This window comes from Chelonoidis abingdonii, chromosome 13, assembly GCF_003597395.2.
Source record: "Chelonoidis abingdonii isolate Lonesome George chromosome 13, CheloAbing_2.0, whole genome shotgun sequence".
NCBI classification, from domain to species: Eukaryota; Metazoa; Chordata; order Testudines; family Testudinidae; genus Chelonoidis; species Chelonoidis abingdonii.
Window position 1 is genome coordinate 31757549 of NC_133781.1, and position 12002 is coordinate 31769550.

At 61.3% G+C, this 12002-nt stretch overlaps 1 protein-coding gene across 20 annotated transcripts in view; it reads left to right on the top strand.

The window, feature by feature from the left end:
* Nucleotides 1-11768, top strand: part of RBFOX3 (RNA binding fox-1 homolog 3) — a 408389-nt gene extending 396621 nt beyond the window's left edge. For 19 of the 20 annotated variants that reach the window (XM_075071916.1, XM_075071917.1, XM_075071923.1 and 16 more), the window contains 7 exons: nt 1770-1830; nt 2512-2565; nt 3391-3523; nt 5022-5061; nt 6085-6143; nt 6903-6981; nt 8245-8528. In XM_075071916.1, coding sequence (XP_074928017.1) covers nt 1770-1830; nt 2512-2565; nt 3391-3523; nt 5022-5061; nt 6085-6143; nt 6903-6981; nt 8245-8289 — 471 coding nt within the window. In that variant the 3' untranslated portion in view covers nt 8290-8528. Of the gene's footprint in view, nt 1-1769; nt 1831-2511; nt 2566-3390; nt 3524-5021; nt 5062-6084; nt 6144-6902; nt 6982-8244; nt 8529-10527 lie in introns of those variants that run through there. The other variant, XM_032799130.2, reaches the window with a different exon arrangement.
* The last annotated feature ends 234 nt before the right edge of the window (nt 11769-12002 follow it).

Here is a 12002-nt window from a genome sequence, read left to right on the forward strand (position 1 = left end):
ACAGAGTGCCAGGCATTAGGTGCACTGGCCCTTTGCTCTGCCAGATACTTAAGAACTGCCTAGGGGACACTGAGGCACCAACACAGTATTCAGAGCAAACATTAGGAACAGTCCCAGTTCGTCACAGACGGAGGGGCATCGGCAGCTGTGGGGAGCCCAGGACGGGTGTAACTGGGGATCTGCGGGTGGGGATTAAGGGGCACTGACAGCTGCGGAGAGCCAGGACGAGTGTAACTGGGGATCTGTGGGGAGCCCAGGATGGGTGTAACTGGGGATCTGCGGGTGGGGATTGAGGGGCACTGGCAGTTGGGGGGGGCCAGGACGGGTGTAACTGAGGATCTGCGGGTGGGGACTGAGGGGCACTGGCAGCTGGGGGGGAGCCAGGATGGGTGTAACTGGGGATCTGCGGGTGGGGACGGAGGGGCACTGACAGCTGGGGGGAGCCAACATGGGTGTAACTGGGGATCTGCGGGTGGGGATTGAGGGGCACTGGCAGCTGTGGGGGAGCCAGGACGGGTGTAACTGGGGATCTGCGGGTGGGGACGGAGGGGCACTGACAGCTGGGGGGAGCCAGCATAGGTGTAACTGGGGATCTGCGGGTGGGGACGGAGGGGCACTGACAGCTGGGGGGAGCCAGCATAGGTGTAACTGGGGATCTGCGGGTGGGGACGGAGGGGCACTAACAGCTGGCGGGAGCCAGGATGGGTGTAACTGGGGATCTTCAGGTGGGGACAGAGGGGCGCTGACAGCTGTGGGGGAGCCAGGACGGGTGTAACTGGGGATCTGCGGGTGGGGACGGAGGGGCACTGGCAGCTGTGGGGGAGCCAGGACGGGTGTAACTGGGGATCTGCGGGTGGGGACGGAGGGGCGCTGACAGCTGGGGGGTGAATGTGCACAGTCTACCACTGCATTTTGCCTGGCTCTGACAGAGACTGTTAGACCCTCCCATTCATGGGCACCAAAGTGTCTCCCACCCTCTCCAGTGCAGACCTGCCCTTCCCAAGGCCCCACGGGTGGTGTAGAATAGGAGGCTGCCTCCTCTCCACACGTGCGGTTCAGCCATCCGTCCAGCTTTGCCCCTGCACTGGCCAGGCAGTGTGCCCAGCACAGGCCTCTCCTCCCTCTGCCTCGTGCCCACGTCCCTGTGCAGCCCCAAGGCTGAAATGCCATTTTCAGTGGGAAGCGCTTGCAGCGGGCCAAGGCAGCCAGCTCAGCACACAGCAGCCTGTCGAACTCAGCCGGGCTCAGCTCTGGATGTGGGTCCAAAGGAAGCCGTCTGCTAGCCGCAGTGTAAGCTCTCGTGGCCTCGCTGCTAAGCACAGCACAGCGTGATGCCCAGCACTGCTCAGGATCAGGTGTCAGTTACTCCAGGGGCTGCAGGATCACCAGCAGAACTGGAGTAGCAGGGGTGCTGCAGCATAGGATCATGGTGTACCTGTGGCGCTCGCTGTGTGTAGAGAGCCCGGGGCTGGAACAGCAGATGGAGGAGCTGTGGGTCCGGATCATGGTGCAGTGGGAGCCCAGAGGGAGTCAGAATTGTGGGGCACGGTAGAGCTGTGTGCAGGTCCCTGGGGTTCCAGGCAGCGTGGCAGTGCTACGGGGCTCCAGCCCTGCATCCCCCCACACTGCCTGGCTCCGGTGATCATGTCACTGGCATTGCCCCAGCCCCAGGCTGGAAGATCTCCACATAAACGCAGCTGAGCAGGTCCCTGGGGCTGCAGCGTCTCTGGATACAGACAGTGATCTGTCCTGTACCCTCTCTTCTGCAGGTGAATAATGCCACAGCCCGAGTCATGACCAACAAAAAGGCTGCAAATCCCTACATCAATGGTAAGGGCCAGAGGCTGTGGGGCAGCAGGGGTGGGTTCAGCAAGGTGAGCAGCTGTGGGGAGCTGCCTTTGGGGCCTGGGAGCATGAGAATTGGGAGCATGGTTTGGGGCTTTTATTCTTCCTGCTCCTAGGGCCTGAGGCTGCCCTGGATTCCCTGTGTGTTAGACGGCCCCTCTGGAATTCCTGGCAATGAGCAAGAGCCAGGCTCACCAGCCCCACTCCTCTGGCTCAGGCCAGCCGCTGAGTCCCATCAGCATCTCTGCCCAGAGGACCCCAGTAAGGAGGGTGTTAGCCCCAGGGCAAAGGGCTGCACTGAGCTCCATGGTAGGAGCGAGCAGTGGGACCCTGGCCTCGGGGGTTTAAAGGCTCAGCAACTCCTCCCCCTGCTCTCCTGAGACATTTGCTACCTTATGACCAGCTCCCCCTCCCCCTTGCAGTAGGGGTCCCCTGCCATGGGCGCAGAGTTTGCACTGGGAAACGTGGAGGGTGTGTGCCAGCAGCTGGGAGGCCGCCGGTCCCACAGGCCTCCTGCAGGCCAGTCCGGACGCTGTGCAACACTGGCCGTGCAGAGCTGCTGCTGCCTGTTGGTGAAGAGGCTGCTGCTGGCTGTCCCCCCCTGGAGGGTGGGGGGCTCTCTGGGTTGCCCCTGCAGGGCTCACTGGCTCACTGTTTGTGTGGCAGGCTGGAAGTTGAACCCGGTGGTGGGAGCTGTCTACAGTCCTGAATTCTATGCAGGTAAAGTCGATCAGGCCAGTCCCTTTGGCAGAAGTGCTGCTTCGGGTCCCACGTGGCTGATTCCCTTGGCCCTGCTCCTCATGCCAGCCTCTCTCTCAAGCGGGGATTACAACTGCAGTTAGCGCCAGCCTGGCCCTAACCCTGACGCTGGGCAGTGCCCATGTGCCTTGCGGCGATAGGGCTCATAAACCCGCCGGGAGTACCCACCTGCCTCACGGGCTCTCCCAGTGGTAGTGCCCCATGGCAGCAGGCAGCACCCATCCCTTCCAGCAGTACCACATGCCAGTGCTGAGAACTGTTCCCTTTGCACAGCTGTTGGCATGTTGTGGCTCTCCCAGCATTTCGAGGGGCAGTTTGAACAATTACCCCACCAGAGGCGGGAAGCAGAATCCCTGTGAAGGAGGGTGCAGTCCCGTGCCTGCAGCCTGTCTCTTCCATGCCTGCCTCTAGCCCTGAGAGAGGCCAGGGCTCCTGGCACTACCTTCCCCAGAGGGCCCCCCAGCACACAGCCATAGCGAAGGGCAGGGGTGACCCTGTGTATGTGGTCCTGTGAGGAGCTTGCGATGGCTCCCTATTTCCCTTTGCTGGAACTGGGGGTGCGCTGGCCATGACTGGGTGGTGGTTGTGCAACCAGAGAAAGCCTAGGCTCCTAGCTGCTGGGCCTGTGCTGGCACAGGTGTCCCTACTTCGGAGCAGGGGGTGCTGCTGAGGTGGGTGAGCTCCGTGCAGGAGGAGGCCTTCCATCTCCCTCAGGCTGCCCCGTGGGCAGGCAGTAGCCAGAGAGCTGCTCTGGGATGCTCATATCTTTCTCTTTCTTGCCTTCAGTAACAGGGTTCCCGTACCCAGCCACAGGGACAGCCGTGGCATACCGAGGGGCGCACCTACGGGGCCGGGGGCGTGCTGTCTACAACACATTCCGCGCCGCACCCCCACCTCCACCTCTCCCTACCTATGGCGCGTGAGTATCCCAGGGAGGCAGCGGGGCTCTGGGGCAGGCAGCAGCTTGCCCCCTTTCCTGGGAAATGGACTTGCAGGAGAGGGGCTGCTTTTCCCAGCATGCATGTGGCTCAGCTGAGACCTGGGAGTCTGTAGGCCTGTTGTCCCTGCATGGCTTGGGAGGCCCAACACCCTCCCATGAAGCTGGGGTCTCTGCACCCCATATGTGCAGCCTGGGGTGGGAGAAGCAGACCTAGCATGGGGGGTACGGCTCAGCGGAGGTGGCACCGTTCAGAGTCGAGCTCTTTGAAGGCTCCTTGACTCCTTCCATCTCTTGGTGTCTCCTGAGGAGGGAGGGTTTATCCCTAGGAATAGCCCTCCCCTGCTGCCTCGGTTGCATGCCCCAGGTATTGGGTAATCGCAGGAGAGGACTTTGTCCAGGTGTCTGGAGCAGCTCACAGCTGTGAGTGGCAGCCTTAGGACAGACACTCCAAGCTGGAGGTGTGTTCTGACACTAGATTTCACCAAGCCAGTAACAAACGTGAGCTCCTGGATCACCGTGGAGTCACAGACAGCCCCCTTAGATTCTCCTATCCACCTTGCCACCAAGAGAAACTGGACTTAGTAAGAAATGGTCACCTACACCACAAATTGCCCCACATTCAAGTTGCTTCCAGTCCCAAGGGACCGGTCACTTAGCCCAAATCAGTTGGGGACTAAACACTAAATACATTCGCAAAAGACTTAGTACCTACTTTGAGCAAAGCCAACATCCAGGTGACCTGGTCTGGTCTCCAGCAACAAGGTTGTCAGTTCTTTGCTAATGCCTGCAGCTTGGGCAAGAGCTGGCATCTGGCCTGCCAGCGTCACAGACTCTAGGTTTCTAAAACTAAATTGGCTCTACATTAAGAGAGCTATGTGCAGACATGCTGTAACTGCAGCAAGCATTCCAGCCATGTGCAAACAGACTTACTTCCTGTGCCTACTCCACACTCTTCCCTCCTGCAGCATGTGCTCCTCCCTCCAAGTTCCATGCAGACCCTATACCCTCTCTCTATAGTTGAGTATCAAACCTCTGATGCCATGGGCTTCTGCATACTTTCAGCTGGGAAAGCACAGAGCAGCCCCCAGAGAAAGTGGCTGCAACCTCATTTCCTCAAGAGCACTTGTTCCTCCTCAGGCTTTGTGGGGTGTCACTCTCCTCCCCTGGCTTCTCCCTGCTTTCAGCCCTATTGGCACTTGAGCATCCACAGTGGCAGGTGTGGGTCTAATTGCAGGTTCACCCAGGCCAACCTGGAGCAACCCAGCCTGATCTCAGCGTGGCTGGGACCAGACTGCTGCCAGGAACTTCACAGTGTCGTCAGACACCCAACTGCAAGCCAGGCTGTGGAGACGGGTCTGGCCCACAAGGAAACAATAAACCCACTTTCAAATAGCCTGGCCACTCCCCACCCACAGGCCGCTGGCAGCTTCCAGGCTTGCCCTCTGACGCACAGCCTGTCTCTTTGGACTGTTTGCAGGGTCGTTTATCAGGATGGATTCTATGGTGCAGAAATTTACGTAAGTGCTGCCCGCCCCTCCTGGACATTATGTTTCACGTTTCCTTGCTGATGCCAAAGGAAGCAGAGGCCAATTGGATTGAATCCCACCATAAGGGTGGGGCTGAGAAGACATAGGGATGGCCCTGGGGCCTGCACTCTGCCCCTGCTGGTAGCAGCTGGGAGTACACCAGCTGGGCATTCTCCGCCGCTTGGCACTGAATGAAGCTGTGGTTCTGATGGTGGTTTTCATTTCTCTCCATTTTCATGCATTCTGCAAAGTGAGGAACTTTACAGATAATGTGCAGAATGTTATAGACTGTGTCACGAGCCACGATCCAGCTGAGAACTGTGATCTCGTTACTCTAGACAATTCATTCCAAACAAGCTGGTGTTGCCAGAGTTAAATTTCCATTAGAAGAAGGTTTCCGGAGTGAGAAGAGATGGGGGGATAAAAGAGGTGCCTGCATGGAGGCTGGGCTTCTAGGAGCAGTGCAGGGGGCGGGGACTGCAGTAGGAGCAGTGCAGGGGCTGGGGGCTGCAGTAGGGGCAGTGCAGGCGAAGAGGGCACAGTGCTAATCGCTGTGCCCTGAGCAAGGGCTGTCGCCAGGTCAGCGCTGTGCTGGAGTCATGCTCTCGGACAGCATCGGCGCAGTGCATCACACCACCATTTAACCTCCATATTTAAAAGCCTTGGCCCTGGCTTAGGCTGCAGCTGAAGGATTTCTCTAACGTGACACCTCATTAAAGCGATCAGGGAAGTGACATTGAATTGTTTCCAGTTAACGTGTTTGCAAGCCCCCTGGGAACGCTAATGGGCCTGGCGTTTGCTTCACAGTGCAGACACCCAGCTCCTAGCAGGGTCCCACAGCTCCCACCACTCACCATCTGCTGGGCACAGATGAGCTCTTTGTAGGGTGCCCAGCTGTGCAGGCTCCCTCCTCAGGGGTCTGCTGGGCAGTTGGGCTCCTTTTGAAGGGAGCTGCTCCACCTGACCTGCCCAGAGACTCCCTGCCTGATGACAGGTCTCTTCTTGCTGGCACAGGGGGGTTATGCAGCCTACAGATACGCCCAGCCAGCGGCGGCAGCAGCATACAGCGACAGGTAAGGAACTGCTCTGCCAGCCTTGCCCCAGTCAGAGGCACCTGTGGCCTGGCTCCCCACCAGCCTGTTGTGCTCATGTCAGCAGCTTTCATGCCTCCCTGGAGAGAGAGGCCTGGGGACTCGTCACCTCTGTTCCCAGAGAGGGCACACTGCGAGGAAGGGACATGCTCAGAACTGATCTCATTGCAGCCAGCACCCCCTCCACGTCCAGCCAGTGGCTCCTGCTCACCCATTTTCCTGCTTCTGTTACCCACCTCCAGTGTCCAAGGCCCCCTTAGCTAGGAGCTGGGCATCCCCCAGGTGCCTATGGTGGCCCCGAGGCAGCACTCCAGCTGGTCCCCCCTCACTGCCCACGGCATTTCCCCAGGAGGGTGCAGAGCTGGCCTAGGGACGGGCCACAGCCCCCTTCTGCCCTGCTTGCCACCAGGGCCAAGGACATTCTCCAGCTGGGTCTCTATGTGCACGACATCAACCAGCATACTAGGACGGCTGGTGAAATGCCATGGGGCGGGGAGTGATGCACCAACAGACCTCTGATCAGCCCTAGAGGCCGTCCCCTGCAGCGTGGAGCACCTGCCTCCTGCTCCTGCGTGGTTGGCAAAAGCATCAGAAAAAGGCAGCACTCCTGCAGCCAAATCCCTGGGCCCAGAGAACCCCCTCCCCATGGGATAGGCCCCTCAGATGGCCCAGAGAAGGACCAGCCACATGAGGTACCTGAATGGGTGGGAGGTTTCTAACGCCTGCTGTGTTTGCTCCTAGCTATGGCAGAGTGTATGCGGCCGCAGACCCATACCACCACACCATCGGCCCTGCCGCCACGTACAGCATTGGCACCATGGTAAGAGCTGGGGGAGGGTGCAGCACACCCTGTGGGACGGCTTGACTGGAATGAGTTTTCATGGGCCGGGACGGAGGAGGGGGCAGGGGGCAGCAGGACGTCCCTGCCATGGTCTGACTGTTGGGGAGCAGCAGGGGACAATTTCACTGCTGGGAAAGCCCAGGAGAAACTTGACTCCTTGTGACCCCCCACAGCCTGTCGCCCCTCCCCCCCGCCACTCAAGGGAGCCCCCCCGCACACACAGACCCATTACACACACACCATCCCCCTAAGCCTGCGGGAGCCCCTGACCCCCCTTACACTGGTACAGAGATCAGTAACTCCTTTCTACCTACGTGAGGTCTGTGGCCCCCTCTAGCCCTGGTGCTCCCTGCACATTCACATCCAGCATGCAGAGAGCCGACCTGCCAGGGAGCGTGTGCACACGGGTGTCTGTGCAGCCTGGCACCCGCTGCGGCTCCCTGGTGCGACACAACGTCCCGCACAGTGCGGTTTAGCTAGCTTTGCAACCAGCATCAAAGATGAAAAGTCCCATTTGTCGGCAGGGTCTCCAAGCCAACCAGGCGTTTTCTTCCTTTTTTTAATCCTCCCTAATCCCCTGGCCAAGGCCTGAGCTGCCACATGTCAGGGAGGGTCCTGCCAGTGCCCCTCTGCACACCCAAAGCATGGGGCTCGGCTGGGCAGGAGTGTGGAGCTCAGGCAGCCTCTGGGCTGAGAGCTGGGCGTGCAGCCGCACCGTGGGCAGAGTGGGAGCAGCACTGCCGCAGTCCTGGGTGGGGAGCTAGGAGGAGAATGGAGGGGCCCTGGTAGGGCTGCAGGAAGTGTCCCCCCGTTCCGTGGAGCAGAGGGGAGGGAAGCCAGGCAGCACTTAGAGCAGGGGACTGACGCCAGCCCCTTGGACGAACCAGGCAGCAGTGGGCACAGGAGGGGTTGGCAGCCCTGGGGCTGTCTGCCCTGCTCCAGGAATATGGGATGCTGCCAGGTTGAGAGGAAACCTCTCTCCCACTCAGCCCTTCCGACCCCAGCCAGGAGCCCTGCATGCTGGCGCCCAAAGAGCGCATTGTCCCACGTGGAGCTGATGGGAACGGCCAGAGCCCAGGCAGTGCTGGGAGCAGCGTGCGCATGTCCTGGGACCCCTCACCGCCTCCACCCCACTTGTCCTCCTGGGACAGGACGATGTTGTGTCATTAAAAAAGGGAAGAAAATGGGCCTTGCCTCTCTCTCGAATACTGATTGGCTTTTCTTTCATCTTTGATGTTGCAGGCTAGTCTATACCGAGGAGGGTACAGCCGCTTCACTCCCTACTAGCAAGACACCCAGCCCCTCAAACACTAACACTGACTGCTCACTAGAAACCAAAAAACCAAACTAAGCCAAGGCAGAGCCTCCCGGAAGAACACAGTGCCCCTGCCAGGGGCCAGGGCTCCGCCCGGCTCAGCATGGCACCTAGAACCATAGGTCTTTACCTCCAGCTGCTCTCATCCCACGGCTCTTTGTTCACCCACCTGTCTCTCTGTGACCTGCCCTGGCTGAACTGACTGTGTTGCAAAGCCCTGCTGCAGGGCTGGGGCGTGTCCTGCTCTCCCTAGAAGTACAACCAGCAGTGAACCACGGGAGAGAGCCCAGGCTAAGCCCCCTTCTCTGCCCCCGCTGCCAGGAATACGTGAAGTCCAAAGGCCAGGGCGTTCCAAGAGAGCAGCCTTCCTGCACAGAGCCGCGCCTGGCTTGGCACAGTCCTCCATTCCTTAGGCCTCTTCACTGCCCCAACTCCCTCCAGCATCTCTGCGGCAGGCAAGCCTGCTCCTGCTAGGCTGGGCTTGTTCTTCTCGTGCAGGTGCCTGACCACAGCCAGGGCCCCTGGGCGGGGCACAGCTCACACAAGGGAAAGGAGGGGAGGGTTTGTTCCTAGGATAATGGGCTGCCTGGCAAAATGGGCTGGGAACCCCGCCCATCTCAGGAGCTGTGAGCAAGGCGGAGGGTGCAGGGTATAGCACTAGCAGGGACAGCTAAGACTGGGGGGCAATGAGCATGGCCCCACCCCTAGACTACACTGGGGAGTAGCACCCGCCATCATTCTGCATAGCCTCGGGCCAAGTCTTGGAACCCTCATGTGCTCCTGGCTCTGGGGAGCAGCAGCCCCAGTAGCTCAGGTGCACATCATCATCATAACATCCGGGGGGAGGGGTGGCCTGTGTTTCAGGCCAGGGGATGCCCTAGTGCCACAGGCCAGCCGGGGTTAGCTTTTCATCCCGGGCCCAGCCACACCCACCCCATTCAGTCACTGCCGGGGAGAGAGAGACTGGAGTTAAGGGCCAGACTGCTCTGTGGGCCCGGCTCAGGAGAGAAGAGTCTTTGGGGTGCAGGCCCAGCCGGGGGCGGGGCTCATCCATCTGCCTGGGCATTTCTGGGGGGACAACAGGACTCGCTACACAATCCTGGAGCCGCTTTGGAAGGAACCCCACCCCACCTCCCCCTGGTGTTTGCTGAGCTGCCCCCAGCGCTGGCAGTGGATGCGCAGGAGACGCTGCATGGCTGAGCTGGGCCCGGCGCTGGCAGTCCATGCGCAGGGGACAGGACACTGTGTGGCTGAGCTGCCCTGGCGCTGGCAGTCCATGCGCAGGGGACAGGGCACGCTGCGTGGCTGAGCTGGGCCCGGCGCTGGCAGTCCATGCGCAGGGGACGCTGCGTGGCTGAACTGGGCCCGGCTCTGGCAGTCCATGCGCAGGGGAAGGGACGCTGCGTGGCTGAGCTGGGCCCGGCTCTGGCAGTCCATGCGCAGGGGACGGGATGCTGCGTGGCTCAGCTGGGCCCGGCGCTGGCAGTCCATGCGCAGGGGACAGGACACTGTGTGGCTGAGCTGCCCTGGCGCTGGCAGTCCATGCGCAGGGGACAGGGGACGCTGCCTGGCTGAGCTGCCCTGGCGCTGGCAGTCCATGCGCAGGGGACAGGACACTGCGTGGCTGAGCTGGGCCCGGCCCTGGCAGTCCATGCGCAGGGGACAGGGCACGCTGCGTGGCTGAGCTGGGCCCGGCGCTGGCAGTCTATGCGCAGGGGACGCTGCGTGGCTGAGCTGGGCCCAGCCCTGGCAGTCCATGCGCAGGGGACAGGGCACGCTGTGTGGCTGAGCTGGGCCCGGCGCTGGCAGTCCATGCGCAGGGGACACTGCGTGGCTGAGCTGGGCCCGGCCCTGGCAGTCCATGCGCAGGGGACGCTGTGTGGCTGAGCTGGGCCCAGCCCTGGCAGTCCATGCGCAGGGGACGCTGTGTGGCTGAGCTGGGCCCGGCGCTGGCAGTCCATGCACAGGGGACGCTGCCTGGCTGAGCTGCCCTGGCCCTGGCAGTCCATGCGCAGGGGACGCTGCCTGGGTGAGCTGCCCTGGCCCTGGCAGTCCATGCACAGGGGACGCTGCCTGGCTGAGCTGCCCCTGGCGCTGGCAGGGGTGAGATGCTGTGTGGCTGAGCTGGGCCAGTGGCCCTGCACCCCGTGGGCACTGCTCTCTGCTCCCAGGTGGCTCCAGTGAAAGTTCTGCCTCTGTTTCTGTTCTAGTGACACCACAGCTGTTTCCTTCTGGGACCAGGAAGGACAAAACAAATTAAAAACAAAGCAACAAAACACAAAACAAAGAGGCAACCAACCAGCCGAGTCCCATACTGTCCACACACATGCACCAAGCAAGCAGGTCCAGCAGGAGGCGCTGCACCCGCCTGAGTCACGGAGAGTACACAGCGACCGGACAGCGCCGCGGCCAGCTGGGCTGAGAGCCGCCCCTTCCAGCTCCACCCTGCCCCGGCCCGCAGCCATGTTGGGAGACTTGGGCCCCCGCTCCCCTCCCCAGCCTGCCGGTGCTTCCAGCCCAGGGCAGGGAGGGTGAGAGCGAGCAGTGCGGACTGCTGGGACAGCCTTGGAGCTAGGACTCTGCCAGCCCAAGGCACTCGGCGTGGGCACCGCGTCTTCCTTTCTGCCCTCCCACGCCTGTGCTGTGGGTGCCAGGGCCCTGGGCAGAGCATCGCAGCAGCCTGCATCCTCCCGCAGCTTTGGGGGACTTGGCCTCAGGGTAGGATTCTTGCTTTTTGTTTTCAGAGCTCCAGTGCTTTTGCGCTTGCTGGCCACTGGTGTGTTGAGTGTGTGAGGCCTCAGCTCTCTGAGCAGAGGTGGGATAGTTGATGCAGCAGCAGCTTTGCCGGGGCTGCTGGGTGTTGCAGGGGAAGAGTGGCTGTGTTTAAGAGGGATGTTAGCTACGTGGAGGTTGTAGCTCCCTTGCATTTTCATCACCCCGGTGCCCTGAGCTCCTGCCTTCCCCCAGCCCCATGGGGCTAAAGCCAAGCAGGAGCTGCTTCCTGCTCCACACCTACCCAGGGCAGATGGAGTTGGGAAGAGGCTGCATCTGTAGGCCACAACATGGCGCACCAGGGATCATATCAGCCCCTGCCCCTCAGCATGGAGCCTGAGGAGGCCATGTGATCCCACAGTGGCTGTCTCAGCCACCCCATCACCACTGGGGGGCAGGGAGCCAAGCTACGTGTGCCCCAGCCATGCCTGGGGCACGCACACCCCTTAGTGGTGGCTGCAGGATCGCTGCTCAGAGCCACACCTGCCCCAAGCCCCAGTCCCATGCCAGCTAGGTGCTGGAGAGGCCCACCGGGCTGAGGGTCACTATGGGCAGGGCATGGGAAGCAGTGGGCAGGGTTGGGCAGTGAGGGGAGGACAGTGCTGGCTCTAAACCAGACAGGTGGGGGCAGCTGGGCTCTAAGGCTGGCCAGGGCACCAGATGCCCCAGGGCCTTGCCAGCTTCTAGCCAGGGCACCAGATGCCCCAGGGCCTGCTAGCCAGGGCACCAGATGCCCCAGGGCCTTGCCAGCTTCTTTCAGCTGCTCACCCACAGCCGGCACGGTCCAGTTGTGCCAAAGGCCAGAGGCACTTCCCCCCTAGCAGCCTTGCAGGGTTAGGGTGGGCCACGGAGCTGTTTGTGAGGCTGTTGGGAAGGCAGGCGGCTGGCTGAGCCAGATGAATCCAGTAGGTCT